The 17,136-nt window shown below is 34.7% G+C and overlaps 2 protein-coding genes across 2 annotated transcripts; both read left to right on the top strand.

The window, feature by feature from the left end:
* The first annotated feature begins 12,567 nt into the window (after positions 1–12,567).
* On the top strand, positions 12,568–15,250 carry LOC139429405 (uncharacterized). The gene is made up of 2 exons (XM_071195146.1): positions 12,568–13,898; positions 13,963–15,250. The coding sequence occupies exons 1-2, from the start codon at positions 13,343–13,345 to the stop codon at positions 15,246–15,248; spliced, it is 1,842 nt and encodes a 613-aa protein (XP_071051247.1). The 5' UTR covers positions 12,568–13,342; the 3' UTR covers positions 15,249–15,250.
* A 59-nt stretch (positions 15,251–15,309) lies between these two features.
* LOC139429470 (uncharacterized) lies at positions 15,310–17,136 on the top strand. Its single transcript, XM_071195236.1, has one exon. It carries the CDS (start codon positions 15,310–15,312, stop codon positions 17,134–17,136), a length of 1,827 nt encoding a protein of 608 aa, XP_071051337.1.

Below are 17,136 nucleotides of genomic sequence, written 5' to 3'. Positions count from 1 at the left end.
AGAAGGAACCGTAGTCGCCACAAAGTTGAGCGACCAAACTAAGTGGGAAACAATAAGCGCATACCTGGCTGTGGTCCTCAAGACGAAAACAATAGAACTGATCCCGCCTATTTGTTCTTTTTTTCCTGCTATGAAACCTGGATATAACAACGACTCTAGTGTGAGATATAACCAAGAGAGTTGACTTCCGGAGAAATACCCTGAAGGATGGTTCCGGAGAAGAGAGGAAGAGTTTTAGTGGATAGCAGGGGTAATTAATAGTCCCAGAATCCTGGCCGAAATACGATTGTTTAATTAAATAGAAATATTAATTTTGTTTATCTCATTGTTTAATATATATAGAATATAATGTTGTTAATTCAATTTTCATATTTTAAATTTAAATGCTATTTTATTTTTCATTGTAAAAAAAAGAAACTGGTTTAAAAGTCACGTTCCTCGTTTTATTCCAATTAAATTCAGTTCTTTACATAATTCAGAGAGAGTATTTCTTCAACAATTCATAAAGGTGTTAATCGATTCTTATCAAATTGTTAGTTCAGTTAAAGTTCATGTATTAAACAGTTAAATAAACTAATTTAAGTGATACACGGGGTGTTTTTCTTTCGAAATCTTACTTGTGTGCGTGTAAGTACTTTTTTTTCAAAACATTCTTTTCGTTATATAATTCAGAAATTTTCTTATACCCGGCAATTGGTATAATTATTAACAACGATCATCTTCTGACCTACGAATTTCCGCTCCTCTGCGCAAAAAAAATGTTTCATTAAAATTTTATTTGTAAATAAATAAATTATATCGTGAAAATCAAATGTTCTTCATTGTAACATTCCATATCATATTAATAAATAAGAATCTATAAAATTCAGCTTTCATGTAGTTTTCACAGAAATTTTATGTTACCTTATGTGCTCGAATCTAAGCCGCACCAGATTCTAAGACCCATTTTTATGAATGATTATAATAATATTATAATAAATATAATTTGACTTAGATTCGAATAATATTCACATCAAATTGTAGCTAAATTTTTTAACATTACGAAAATGTACAAAAAGTAAAATGTTTATTGTTAAGCCATTTACGGTCAAGGTGTGAAATTATTGTAAAATTTTGAGAATTATTACAAAAAAATATTAAAAGAATTCGCAAAAGCCTTACGTCAAAAAAAAAAATGTTACAAAATTGTGTGTATTAAAGGTCGTAAATGGCTTGAAATTATTGAAACGTTTTATAGTATAAAACAGTCAAAATTCCATTTTAAATGACATTAGAAAAAAATATCAATTTTATATTAGTAATGCAAATTAAGAGACGATTTTTACATCAAATTTTAACTAAATTCTTTAACTTTATGAAGATATAGAGTACAGAAACGAATTTGAAAATTAAGAAACTAATTTTTTCACGTATGTATTAAAATTTTTTTTTTTTATTTTTAATAAATATTCTTGACTCTTTTATCAGTTTTTAAAATCAATTAAGTCATAACATTGGTCCAGTTAAAGTTATTTAAATTTTAAAATTTAAATTGTAAAAAAAAAAATGGGGTCATACACAATTTTTTTTTATTATATTTTCTGAAAGTTTGTTTAAAAATATAGTTACCGTTATTTTTTTTTGAATATTTTCGAACAAAATCATTGTTAAAAAAATTGTTGAAAATTTATATACCCATTTGCGCTTTTAAAATTCCCGCGTTGATGACGTACGTATCCACCTTTGCGTCCCCTGCACCCCGCTCACATGCAAGAAAGAGATGAACGTCATTTAGGTTGTATTGAAAAGAGATAGAGTGTTTGTAGGTTATGTTTATTATGTTTTGTTCATGGATGTAATAGAGACACTCTATTTTTGTTTTGACACTGTCACACCGCAAGCGCTATCTAACGGACAATTTAACTTGTTTTAGGCAGTGCGGTTCCTACGTCACAGAAAATCCGCTAAATTATTTCATTTGAATATTTGCTATTTTTCACTTCAAATTACGCAAAATATAATATTGATCAAAATATTTCTTTTACTTTGTGTTCATGCATATACTTGCATATATCGTTTGACGTAAAAATTTTCTCTAAATTTAATAAGTGTGTATGACCCCATTGCGTATTTGTTCGAATCCAAGCCGCGCTCAGGCCGCTCAGCTGGCGTCGGTCGGGCGCCCGGCTTTTCAGGGTTGAAAAGACGACAAGGCTCGAGCACACGTTCGAGAGCAAATGAGTACGCCCCTCCATTCTCCGATTCTTCGGCCGTACTCGGCAAAGCGACCGCGTGGGGACTTTCTTTTCTGTCTCTTACGCCATGGTGCATTTAAGGATTTATCGATAGTACAAAAAGCTTACTTTACCTGAACTCAAATAGTTTTCGCTTCACTATCAAGACGGAGTTGATTTTCAAAATATGAAAATATACTTAAAATTCTCTCCACACCAAGCAGGGCTTAATTACTCAGCCTTAAAATATAATTCAAAAATTTTTAAGTCATTATACCTCTTGTAACATCTAACCTGGGACACACTGTATATTCGAAATTCGTACGAATCTAAGGCATGCTCGATTGTAAGACGCACCCCATTTCCATGAACGATCATACAACAAAAATAGTGCGCCTTAGATTCGAACGAATACAGTAGTCATTACTTGTCATGCGGAATGAATCCCTAAGTTTATGCGTATAGGTTGAGAATCACCCTGTATTACGGCACGCCGACCTATACTGTCTCGAATCATAATTTTTCGATTTACGAACTTGATATACCGATTGGTAACTTTAATTTTAGGAGATACACCCAACACGGACGTACGTATAAGTATACGTGTGTGTATATTCGGTGTCGTTAAGTGGGGGATAAACAAGCGTAGGGGTAATGCACAAATTGAATCGTTCATAGATTGTTGAGAGGCGAAGTTGGTCGCATCGCTTTGCAGTTAACCCTAGCAAAAAAAACTAAGATGTTGTTTACTGTAGCGGAAAAGGTACAGATTATAAAATGGTTTTATGGTGGCAATTCTGTAGCCCAAATAATTAATTTGTTTCCTGTGGCCTATGAAAACAGATCAATTCCTAGTCGCGGAACAATTTCAAATATTATTAAAAACTTTGAGCGACATGGATGATATGTGCTGATGTTGAACGCAATAAAAATCAGTCAAGCAGACAAGTTGCGGAGACGTTTGCTATCAGCCATGTTTCCGTCCTAAAAACATTAAAGAAACACGGGTACAGGTCGTACAAGGTACAAAAAAGTCAAGAACTCTGCGAGAACGATAATATTACAAGGGCGGAATTTTGCTTTACTATGATGAAAATGGCCAACGGAAATGTTGATTTTATAAAAAACATTTTATTTACCGATGAATCTACATTTCCTTTGCATGGTCGGCATAATCCCAGCGTTGCTCGATATTGGAGTCGTGACAATGAACACAAAGTTTATGCGGCTCGTACACGATATCCCCAAAAATTAAATGTTTGGGCTGGCTTAGTAGGTGACCATATTATCAGTCCTTTTTTCATAGAAGGAAATTTAAATGGTCATAAGTATTTAAACATTTTGCAAAATGATGTAATCCCATCGCTTCAACAATTAGAGATTGGGCTATTGTTTAGCACAGAATGGTGGTTTATTTGAACACCTAATATAAAAAATATTTTATTTTTATAGTTTTTTGTTTTATTTGTTGTTTTACAAAGTTTATTTCAATTACTTACGAATTGTTTTTATTTTTAGAATTAAGAATTTGCTTTGTCTTGTTTGAATTTCATTTATGATATTAGTTATTATTTTTATAATATTTCTTATCATTGAACGATGTCAAACGACTGACTGCTCTCCGATCCACTACTCTTGCGATTCCCCTCCCACTAACATACTCCGAGCGCATATGCACACACACAAGTATACTTATACGTACGTCCGTGTTGGGTGTATCTCCTAAAATTAAAGTTACCAATCGGTATAATATAGGTATATCAACACACCATATAGAGGTGTTTTTATTTTTTGAATTAAGCTACATTTTTATTTCAACATAAAGAAAAATAGTTTCGATTAAACGTGAAATACAACATCGGCAAATGCACACCACGAAACCTCTGAGACAGGGTTATTCTTTGTTAAAATTTTGAATAACGTTTTCGCATAAATGTGGCTGTATTTCACCAATAACGCGCCGTATTTCCTCTTTAAGATGTTCAACTGTTTCGGGCTTATTCGCATACACCTTTTCCTTTACATAGCCCCAAAAAAATCTGTCCATCGGTGTTAGATCGCGCGATCTTGGTGGTCAATGTTGATCGCCAAATCAAGAAATAACACGGCTTGGAAACTTGGTCTGCAGTAACACCGTTGTTTCACGTGCTGTGTGGCAGGTCAGTAGTATAGATTCGCCGATTCAAGAACCTCCTCCTCGAACCTGCGTTCTAGGAGGAGGTTCTTGAATCGGCAAATTTTTTAGGGGTCAGAGGAGGTTCGATAAGGAGAGGAGGTTCTTGAATCGGCGATTCTTTTGAGGGTCGGAGGAGGTCAATTAACTTGAGAAGGTCATGTTATTTTGACGAAATTATTAAAAATTTATCTTTATTAAAAATGTATCTTTATTTAGGTTATGTTATTAAAAATTTATCTTTATATGTAACCTGTTTACCTAGATGAAAACAATTACTATGTTTATCCTTCGACGCTTCTCAATGAACTGGTAATGTTTTCGATATATCTCTTAACTTATTGTACACAAAGGTATACGGTTTTGGGACATGTAGGTATACAAATAAGTGAGTCATGATCTACCTGCGGGATATTTTTTAAAATTTATTGTGTAAAGGTATACGGAGCTTTAAAATATGCGAGGAGGTTCTTGAATCGGCAAATTTTTTGGGGGGATACGTTCGAGGAGGAGGTCAATTAACTTAATACTAGTAAGTGAGTCATGATCTACTGTAACGCCTTTTACAACACAACAACAAAACTGACCAAAACAAATGTTTACAACTTTAAAACAACAATCGCGGATCCACGGCCTGTTCAGTGAAGATGGGTGGTTCGATTTATAAAGGCGCCACTCAGTTTCTTCCACGATGTCCACTAACTGAGAAGTGTGATGGAAAGGAAAGTTGTAACAAATAATACATTGACAACAAGACAACAAAACAAGACAAAAAAAATATCAAGAAGCGAATATGAGTTGCAATAAAGAAATAAATTTATTAAATAAAGCAAAAAAAAAAATATATATATAAAAAGGAAAAGGTAAATATTTGAATAAAAAAAAAATGAGTGTTCCAATAACAACAAAAAAAAAATTATAAAAAAATTATTAGCCAAAAAAAAAACAAATTAAACAAGAAAAACTCAAATCAAAAAAAATCTTAATTGAACTCGCGTACGTTCCCGAGTACCCTGAGCTCAAGTTTTCTCCGAAAGCGTTTTAAAAAAGTTCAAAATCAACGGAGAAAATAAAAAAAAAAACGGGCCAATAAAATTTAATATTACAAATAAAAAAAATAATGAGTTGGAAGCACAAAAAAAAAATTGTAACTATAAATTATAAAAAAAAACGCGTGAAGCGCTTAATACACAAAAAAAAATTAATAAAAAAAAAAAACGATATCCAAAAAAAAGAAACGCAAAATTCTTATTCCAATTCTTTGTTTCCCTTGAATTTTTAAAAATGAAATTTCCGCCGACGAATTTTATTAAAATAAAATATCTGACCTTATCCCAACCTTGATAACAGATCTTTTCCTTTATTCCCGTGGCGTCGCGTGGAGTTAGGAAAGGTTTCGAAAACGTCAAAATGGCGATGGGTTCCTTGGTTCCAAAATGCTCCCAGCAAAAAAAAAATTGATGGGCGAAGAAAAATTGGAAACGATTGAATGTTACGATAACCGTAACTAAAAAGCCTAAAAGGAATAGAAGGAAAAAAAAACGAATTAGAGAAGAAAAAAAAGAAATGTTCCGAGATGCAATAAAAACAACTCACCTCAAGATCTAACGAGGCTTAGGTCCAAAAAAAAAAAAAAAAAAAATTTATAAGCAAATACGATATATATCCGGATAAATCCGTAATCGGAATAACGAAAACTTCGTTTTCCAACAGCAAAGAAACTGTGTAAAATCCCGAAAATCGGAGAAAAGCTACTAATTTCCAAAATGCCGTAATGGCGTCACCAAAATTCAACTAATGCACACAGTTCTTCAACGTATCGTCGATGGTCCAATAATGATCAAGATGTCAATTATCCGTTTCCGATATCTAACAACCCCCACCTTATCAGATCCTTAACGCAAACTCGGAACGCTCAAAGAAAAGAAAAGACGGAAGAATATAAAAGAAGGAAAGATTACGAAAAATAACAAGTTTAAAATAAGAAATTAAAGAAAAGAATTAAATAATAGGAAAACTTAGTTCAGGAAAAAAAAAAAGGATTAAAGGAAACTCCATTACGATCGTCACTGAAATAAAGTGTAATTAAAATAAAAAAAACAATAAATCAAAATAATAAATTCAAAACCCTAAACGCGAAATGCAACTCATATTTCACCTCAGCACACAAAGTAACAACACAAAACAAAACAAAGGTAAATGAAAATTTGGCACGTAACAATCCCCCTCTTTCCCGCCTAAAGAAATTTTCCCAAAATTTCTTTCATCTGTACAAAAGTTCCCCAAGAGAAAGAAAAGAATCACAAGAACAACAGAATAGAAATCGCACACATACAGATTATCCGTAAACAATTATTCGTTATTAAATGGTTTCAAATGCGAAACATGCCAGTGTCCATTTAAAACATTACCGTCATCATCCTCCAACTCATAACTTTCCTGCGATACTTTCTTTCGCACACGGTAAGGCCCTACATATTTCTTTGACATTTTAGCCGTTATTCCCTTAATCGCATCTGATAAAGTAAAATTACGTTTCCAAACTCTCTCACCGGGTTCAAAATTTACCTCTCTATGACTCAAGTTATAACGCGCTTGACTTCTCTCCGCCGCGGATCCTATTCGCATATACAATTCTCGAAATAAACGTCCAAAGTCTTTCGTTCTTTCCCCAATAGAAGTTTTAAACCTATCCCCGATCTTATTATGTAATTCCCCGTCTAGAATCATCTCTCTTCCGTAATTAACAAAGTACGGAGTATATTTAGTTGTTTCATTCTTAGCAGTTCTTAACGCGCATACCACCCTACTTAAAAACTTATCCCAACCTCTATGATTGTCATTAACGTACGCTGTTAACATCGTTTTAATGGTGCGATTGGTTCTTTCTGTGGGGTTTGCTTGGGCATGATAAAAGGGAGTAAATTTACTTTTAACATTATAACTTTTCAATAATTTTTGGTATTCTTTAGAACGAAATTGGACTCCGTTATCCGATAAAACTGTTAGAGGTACTCCATAAGTTAGGAAAACACCATCTTCTAAACATCTTACAACATGCGAAGCAGTGGCTTTCCTTAAGGGAAAACACACCGGAAATTTACTAAAAACGTCTAGTACTACAAGTATGTACGAAAATCCCTTTGTACTCCGAGGTAAAGGTCCAATAAGATCAATACTTATATATTTCCACGGTTTATTCGCATCGAGATGGCTATTCATTCTACCCGCAGGAGATTTTTGTTCAACCTTTATCTGCTGACAAATTTTACAGTTCTTTATATATTTCATTACATCGCTTTTTAATTTAGGCCAATAAAAAAATTGATTTAATTTAGAAATCGTTTTAAAAACCCCTAAGTGACCTCCCGTTTCAGGCAAATCGTGAAACTTATGAATTAAACCCGATCTATCCTTTTTATGTACTACTTCTCTCCAACCCTCATCACCCGACAATTCCGAATAATTCACCTTTACACGTTTGAATACTTTACCGTTTTCAACTCTATAATTGGGATATTTATATTCGTTATTCACGATATTTTGTTTTAACTGATCTAACCACGGATCTCTATTTGCATTTTCGGTCAATAATTCGTCAACTACTACAGGTACTGATCTCGATAACATGTCCGGAACGACATGATCTTTTCCGTTTCTATGCTCGATACTAAAATTGTACTGCTGTAGTCGGATCGACCACCTAGCCAAACGTCCACTCGGTGATTTTAGTTTATTAAGCCATACAAGCGAATAATGGTCAGTTATTACCCTAAAATGAGTTCCCTCGACATAAGGTCTTAATTTTTCAACGGCCCAGAGTACCGCCAAACACTCTTTCTCTGTTGTACTGTATTTGCGTTCTTGAGCTGTCAACGAGCGACTCAAATAACATATAACCTTTTCATTTTGATCTATCATCTGCGTCAATACCGCGCCCAACCCGAAATCCGAGGCATCTGTCTGAATAATAAATTCTTTGTCAAAATCAGGACGTGTCAAAATTGGAGCTGTTACGAGTTTATCTTTAATAATATCCCACGCATTTTGGCAATCTATCGACCACGAAATAGTTTTACAAGTCTTTTTCAATAATGCAGTCAACGGAGCAATAACCGTTGCGAAATTTGGAACAAAACGTCTATACCAAGACGCCATGCCGACCATACGTCTTACATCAGATATTTTTTTCGGAATTGGAATTTCAAGAACCGCTTTTACTTTTTCGGGATCTACATGTAGACCATTCCCATCAACTACATAGCCTAAATAATTCAATTTTTCGCGGAAAAATTTACACTTATCTTTATTCAATGTAAGTCTAGCTGCTTTTAATCTCTTAAAGACCGTTTGTAAAACATCAAAATGTTTTTCAATAGTCGCTGTCACAATCACTATATCATCCAAATAAACAAAGACGTGTGGATCCAAGTCGCTACCGATTACTTCATCAATATATCTTTGCCATGTCGCCGGGGCATTGGCTAAACCGAAAGGCATTCTATTAAAATGAAATAAACCTCTATTCGGAACCGTGAACGCTGTGTATTGTTTACTAGTCTCACTCATAGGAATCTGCCAGTATGCCGACTTGATATCTATCGACGAAAGATATTTTGCGTCCCGCAACCGATCTAACGTCCACGAGACTTGTGGCAAAGGATATGCGTCCGCCTGAGTAACGCGATTAAGCTGCCTATAATCTACGCAAAAACGGTAACCGCCATCCTTTTTCGGAACTAATAGTATGGGTGATGCCCACGCGCTTCGAGATTTTTCCACAATTCCCAACCGTAACATTTCGTCTAACTCTTTATCTACTATCTTTTGTATAGCCGGTGAAATGGGATAATACCGTTGTTTTATTGGCATTGAATCTGTACGAATTTGATGCTCTACCGATATTGCACAACCCAATTCATCCCCGGAAGTATTATCAAACGCTTCGGCAATTAAGGCTTTTAACTTATGCTCATCTTCGCAAGAAAGTTCTGATCGCGACTGTATGGCAGAAACTTCGAGTTTAGGTGGCTCTTTAGAAAACGTCCACTCACCGCGTCTAAGATCAGGAACAATCCCCATCTTATGCCAAAAATCTGTTCCCAAAATAAGTTCGTGTCTAATACTCGGTACTAATAATATTTCAACAACAATACTACGATCTTTTAGTTTTATGGGTACGCTTACAATTCCTTCCACCGCGCATTTTTCATCGTTTGCGACCGTAATTATTTTCTGTGTCGAATGTATCGGAAGTCCTAAATTCTTTAACATTTTAGTTCCCTTGAGCCCTGCTACAGTTTGATTCGCGCCCGAATCTAACAATCCAACCATCTTTTTTCCAAATATATCAACAGTTAAATAGGGTCTCTCATCGTCCCGAACGCAACTCAAAACGAAATCAAGCAAAACACCGATCGGCTTTTTAACGGCTTGGAGCAGACACCGACCTACCGTCGCCCCCTTCGCCCGTTTCCCGAACAATTTTCGCAATTTCGCGACGTAACGCCTGGTTTTCCACAGCGAAAGCAATGAATTTTACGAGGTTCTCGACATTCAACTGCCCGATGGCCTACCTTTCGACAATTCCAACACAATAACGCATTTTGTCCTGTCTGAGGGACAAACTTCTCTTTAACCACGGGAGTTACTACTGAACTTGTCGCAGACACGCCCGCAACGTCAAGTAAATCTGACTGTACATACGCGAGATCTGGCTCTAAAATTCTTGCTGTACGAACCGGAGGTGTATATGATTCCACGGAAAGTTTTGTTGCCTCTAATTTTTTTCCCAATTGTAGTAATTGATCAACCGAATTTACTTCAACCAACGATAATTGACGCTGATATGTAGGAGTTAAATTTCTCAAAATTATTTTTACCTGACTTAATTCAGAAATTCGCGTACTTAATCTAGCAAATAAATTTTTCATAACTGCCACGTATATTCCAACAGATTCATTAGGACCCTGTGTACGATTTTTAATTTCTTCGAATAATCTATCATCGTAGTCGAATGGCTGAAATTCCGACTTCAACCCGTTTACTAATTCTTCCCATGTAGTAAAATTATCCCTATTCGCGCGATACCAAATCAATGCTCTGCCTGTAAACAAATCTACGGCCGATGTAAACAATATCTGCCGCGAAACACCCCTCGCAATTCTTAACTCGGTCACGCGTTCTAAAAAGGCGTTTAAGGAACCTTTGCCGTCCCCTGAAAATGTAAGTCCCCATTTCGCTATTGAGACAAATTTAGAAGTTCTCGCGTTATCGTCACTTTCTTCGGTATCGTCCGACGACGTGCTACTAGATACAGATACACCAGCAAGGTTTGCCACACTCCAACTTGCAGTAAAGCGTTTCGGAGTCGAAGTTGTCCGCGTTTTTACCTTTAATCGCGACGCTAACGTAACAATTTGACTTATAAATGTAGACTTTTTATCTTGATCATCCTTATCTTTAGGTACAGACCGCTGTACTCGACCGAATAAATAATTTAAATGTGTATTAATTTTCTTAAATTCAGACGAACTCGTGCTTCCCGCAAAATTATCTACTGTGTCGGTAATTTTTATCAATTCGTCACTAATAACTTTCGAATCCTCCTCAAACAAAAAAGGGTAATCTGGCAAAACAAATGATTCGTTTTTCTCCATACGGATTAACTCTCTTAAAGTACAACGCATTTCGTCGTGTTTCAACTGACTAATAACTCCTCTGACCTTTAATTCATATCTTAACGCGTCCGCGCTTAATCTTCCGACGTCTATTTTCCCGTCCATCATACCGACTAATCTATCCGACCTACTACTATTAAACTCGCAAATTTTTCCCAAAAAAAAACTATAGGACACCCGGTATACCTAGACAAGATTTCGAACGATTCGAAAATAAAATAAATCAAAACTAAGATTTTCGCGTATCTACGGCTCTCCACTATAACGCACTTTTCAAGAATGGCCTCACCTAAAAGAAAAATAGCTACACCCAAAAGAAAATGTGCCACCTAAAAGGAAAACGGCTCCACCTGAAAGAAAAGGGGCTCCACCTAAAAAAAAAATCGGGCCCCACGTTGGGCGCCAAAATTTGTAACGCCTTTTACAACACAACAACAAAACTGACCAAAACAAATGTTTACAACTTTAAAACAACAATCGCGGATCCACGGCCTGTTCAGTGAAGATGGGTGGTTCGATTTATAAAGGCGCCACTCAGTTTCTTCCACGATGTCCACTAACTGAGAAGTGTGATGGAAAGGAAAGTTGTAACAAATAATACATTGACAACAAGACAACAAAACAAGACAAAAAAAATATCAAGAAGCGAATATGAGTTGCAATAAAGAAATAAATTTATTAAATAAAGCAAAAAAAAAAATATATATATAAAAAGGAAAAGGTAAATATTTGAATAAAAAAAAAATGAGTGTTCCAATAACAACAAAAAAAAAATTATAAAAAAATTATTAGCCAAAAAAAAAACAAATTAAACAAGAAAAACTCAAATCAAAAAAAATCTTAATTGAACTCGCGTACGTTCCCGAGTACCCTGAGCTCAAGTTTTCTCCGAAAGCGTTTTAAAAAAGTTCAAAATCAACGGAGAAAATAAAAAAAAAAACGGGCCAATAAAATTTAATATTACAAATAAAAAAAATAATGAGTTGGAAGCACAAAAAAAAAATTGTAACTATAAATTATAAAAAAAAACGCGTGAAGCGCTTAATACACAAAAAAAAATTAATAAAAAAAAAAAACGATATCCAAAAAAAAGAAACGCAAAATTCTTATTCCAATTCTTTGTTTCCCTTGAATTTTTAAAAATGAAATTTCCGCCGACGAATTTTATTAAAATAAAATATCTGACCTTATCCCAACCTTGATAACAGATCTTTTCCTTTATTCCCGTGGCGTCGCGTGGAGTTAGGAAAGGTTTCGAAAACGTCAAAATGGCGATGGGTTCCTTGGTTCCAAAATGCTCCCAGCAAAAAAAAAATTGATGGGCGAAGAAAAATTGGAAACGATTGAATGTTACGATAACCGTAACTAAAAAGCCTAAAAGGAATAGAAGGAAAAAAAAACGAATTAGAGAAGAAAAAAAAGAAATGTTCCGAGATGCAATAAAAACAACTCACCTCAAGATCTAACGAGGCTTAGGTCCAAAAAAAAAAAAAAAAAAAATTTATAAGCAAATACGATATATATCCGGATAAATCCGTAATCGGAATAACGAAAACTTCGTTTTCCAACAGCAAAGAAACTGTGTAAAATCCCGAAAATCGGAGAAAAGCTACTAATTTCCAAAATGCCGTAATGGCGTCACCAAAATTCAACTAATGCACACAGTTCTTCAACGTATCGTCGATGGTCCAATAATGATCAAGATGTCAATTATCCGTTTCCGATATCTAACAACCCCCACCTTATCAGATCCTTAACGCAAACTCGGAACGCTCAAAGAAAAGAAAAGACGGAAGAATATAAAAGAAGGAAAGATTACGAAAAATAACAAGTTTAAAATAAGAAATTAAAGAAAAGAATTAAATAATAGGAAAACTTAGTTCAGGAAAAAAAAAAAGGATTAAAGGAAACTCCATTACGATCGTCACTGAAATAAAGTGTAATTAAAATAAAAAAAACAATAAATCAAAATAATAAATTCAAAACCCTAAACGCGAAATGCAACTCATATTTCACCTCAGCACACAAAGTAACAACACAAAACAAAACAAAGGTAAATGAAAATTTGGCACGTAACACTACCTGCGAGATATTTTTTTAATTTATTATGCAGAGGTATACGGAGTTATAAATATACATGTATACAAACGCACTCGATGCATCCTCCTCCTCCCCAATAAGTTTCAGGAGCGGTGAGGGTTTATAAACGCCTGCGAAATGTGGTATTGACGTAGTTCTTTCATAACAAGTAGAAGTGTACAACATTAAATTGTAAAATGGTCGTGTGTGAGGATTGTGGAAAAAGTTTTACTCGAGTTGACAATTTAAAAAGACATCAACGATTATCTTGTATTGGCAAGAGAATCAAGCTTGACGCACCGCAAATTCCAAAAGCAGTAAAATGTGAGGCTTGCGATGATTATGTAAATAGACAATGTTACTCTGCACATTTACGAAGCAACGCACACAAGCGTAACGCTTTTGTTATAATCGATGACGGAGTGGAGAGAATAGCTGGAGCATTCGGTGACAAAATTGTCAGTTATCGAATAAGTGAAGAAGGTTTTTTTGTGGATTTGGATGAATTTTCTCATAGAATTCGAGAAAAAATACTAAATCTAATACAAAGCGCAATCGATATTCACCGAAATGTAAAATTAAATATGGAATGTTTTGGTTTGTATTTTTTACAATCAAAGGAAGACTGTGAAATAAAATCATTCAATACGAAAAATAAGGTAGTATCATTAGCGTCGGATCTGTATAAAATATATAAGGAATTTATTGATGAAATTTCATCAAAAATGTCAGAATTCCAGGAACGAGATTCAGGTAAGCGTAATGTGACATAATATACCTATATATTAAAAAATAAATGTTTCAATATTTTATTTAGGATGGACTTTAATGCAAATTCTCTATATGGAGTTAAATTTAAACAAATATAATCCTATCAGAGCATCTAATTACATCGATCTACCATCGCAAATAAAAGCAAAGCGTGCTGTGATAAATATACAAAACGCGGATGATGCATGTTTTGCATGGGCTGTAACATCCGCACTACATGAACCGAACGGTTTACCACAGAGGACATCTTCGTATCCGAATTACCTAGACTGCGGCTTAGACTATTCAAATATTGTTTTTCCAGTTAAATTACGAGATATACCTGTATTTGAAAAGCAGAACAAACTATCTATTAATGTATATGGAATAAATGAGTATTTTAAAGACGGTGTTATGAATTATGACATAATTACAATGTATATATGTCGACAAAAAGAAGAAAGACATATAAATTTATTATTGGTTACAAATGATTCCGGGAATAGTCACTATTGTTGGATAAAAAATCTGTCTCGATTACTATCATCGCAAGCATCGCAGAATGGTCATGAAAAGTATATTTGCGACGGATGCTTGGTATTCTTTACGTCAGAAAATAAACTTATCCGTCATCAAAGTGACGATTGCAGCAAGGTAAGGGCAATTTTACCAACAACAAATTTGAAAATAAATAAATATGGAAATGAAGAAAAGGAAAATATACTACAGTTCGAAAATTTTGAACGACAATTAAAAATACCGTTCGTGGTGTATGCAGATTTTGAAGCATTACAGAAACCGATCGCCGATGCGGAAGCAACAGAACTTAACGATGATAATTCATACTCCGTCAAATGTTTCAAACACGAACCTTATGCATTTGCATATTATATAAAATGTTCATATGACGAATCATTGTCGAAGTTTGAAATATATCGCGGATGTAATGCTGCTCAAATTTTCATGAGCAAGTTGGAACATGACGTTCTGAATATATACAAAAATTATTTAAGCCAACCAAAAGAAATGCTCCCATTACCACCTGTTGATAGATTAATACATGAGATGCAGGATATCTGTCACCTTTGTTCGCACAAAATAAAAGAAGGTAATAAAGTGTGCGATCATGATCACCTAACTGGGTTGTATAGAGGACCCGCACATGCTGTATGTAACATCAATTATCAATTACCAAAGTTCATACCGATATTCTTTCACAATCTTTCGAACTACGATTGTCATATGTTTGTGAAAGATATGGCATTAAAAGAAGAAGACGTGGACGTTATAGCACAGAATAAAGAAAAGTATATATCATTTTCGAAAAAAAATTATCGTAGGAGAAAACATTGACAGCAAGGGAAAGCTAAGGCGGGTTCATATGAAATTGAGATTTGTGGATTCATTTAGGTTTATGGCTTTATCGCTAGAGAAGTTGGGTTCATTTTTGGAAGACAACCAATGCGTTCAAATCAGAAAATATTTTAGGAACGAAGAACAGTTTCGACTTATACGTCAGAAAGGAGTTTTTCCGTATTCCTTTGTGGATTCATTCGAAAAGCTGAATCTTACCGCTCTGCCAGATCGAAGTAGTTTTTACAATACTTTATGCGACGATAGTATAACCGAAGAAAATTATTGTCGTGCACAAACGGTGTGGAACTTATTTAACTGTCGCACTTTAGGCGAATATAGCGACATTTATGTAACGTCTGACGTTTTACTTTTGGCGGACGTATTTGAGAATTTCCGAACCATCTCGATGAAGTATTACTCTTTAGATCCATGTCATTACTTCACAGCGCCGGGCTTCGGTTGGGATGCATTATTACGAATGACAGGGGTAAAATTAGAATTATTAACGGACATAGACATGTTACACTTCTTTAAAAATGGTATTCGCGGTGGATTAAGTATGTGCACTAAACGCAGTGCGAAGGCTAACAATAAATTAATGATGGAATTTGATGAAACCAAAGACCCATCTTATATTTTGTATCTCGACGCTACGAATTTGTATGGACACGCAATGAGACGAAAATTACCGACGGGGGGATTTCGATGGCTATCAGATGAAGAGATTCAAAAGTTAGATATTTACAATACGGAAGACGATTCCGAAAAGGGTTACGTGTTCGAGGTAGATTTAGAGTATCCGGAAGCAATACATGATGAACACAACGATTTGCCATTTTGTCCAGAACGGATTGTACCCCCAGGTTCAAAAAATGCAAAGTTAATAGCAAATTTGGAAAATAAAACAAAATACATCATTCATTACGTGAATCTAAAGCAGTGTATCAAGTTCGGATTGAAACTAACGAAGATTTACAGAGTATTAGAATTTAAACAATCCAACTGGATGCGGAGCTACATCGATTTCAATTCCGATAAACGTGCGAAAGCTAAGAATGAATTTGAAAAAAATCATTACAAAGCAATGAATAACATCGTATACGGTAAGACAATGGAAAATGTGGAAAAGCGAGTGGATATAAGACTAGTTACCCACTGGGAATGTCGTCATAAGAAACCGGGCGTGGAAGCCCTAATAGCTAAACCAAATTTTAAATCTTCGAAAATATTTTGCGATAATTTGATAGCCGTTCAATTGAACGTCGCGGAAGTTCGTTATTGCAAACCGCTGTATGTGGGTTTCAGTATATTAGAGCTTTCGAAAACCGTAATGTACAGCTTCTTCTACGATTACTTAAAAGTTAAATATGGAAATAACATAACACTTTTATACACCGATACTGATTCCCTAATCCTAGAAATTACTACTCCCAATGTATATGAGGATATAAAAGAAAATATTGAATTTTTTGACACGTCCAATTATCCGTTAGAGAATATACACAATATACCTCGCGGTCGATCTGTGTTGGGAAGAATGAAAGATGAATATCCAAACAGGTGCATAACGTCATTTGTTGGAACAGGAGCTAAGGCGTACTGCATCACATTGTTGAATGATAATGTAAAAAAGGCTAAAGGAGTAAAGAAATATGTTATAGATAAACATTTAAGCGTGACCGATTATAAACGTGTGGTTGAATGTGGCGGATCGGTTCATAAAAAAATGTACATTTTTAAGTCAGAATTTCATACTATGTATACCGAATTAAAGAATAAAATTGCTCTTTCATCGTGCGATGATAAACGATACATATTACCGAACGGATGTAATACTTTGGCGTGGGGTCATTGGTTGATAAAAAGATTGAATGCGAATAAATGA

This window comes from Onthophagus taurus, chromosome 3 (genome assembly GCF_036711975.1).
Source record: "Onthophagus taurus isolate NC chromosome 3, IU_Otau_3.0, whole genome shotgun sequence".
Classification (NCBI taxonomy): Eukaryota; Metazoa; Arthropoda; class Insecta; order Coleoptera; family Scarabaeidae; genus Onthophagus; species Onthophagus taurus.
This window is presented reverse-complemented; position numbering and strand designations above follow the sequence as displayed.

Coding starts and splice junctions, on each gene's coding strand:
- LOC139429405 (XM_071195146.1), top strand. CDS start 13,343: ATGGTCGTGTGTGAGGATTGTGGAAAAAGTTTTACTCGAGTTGACAAT. Junction 13,899..13,962: donor ATTCCAGGAACGAGATTCAG/GTAAGCGTAATG, acceptor TATTTTATTTAG/GATGGACTTTAATGCAAATT.
- LOC139429470 (XM_071195236.1), top strand. CDS start 15,310: ATGGCTTTATCGCTAGAGAAGTTGGGTTCATTTTTGGAAGACAACCAA.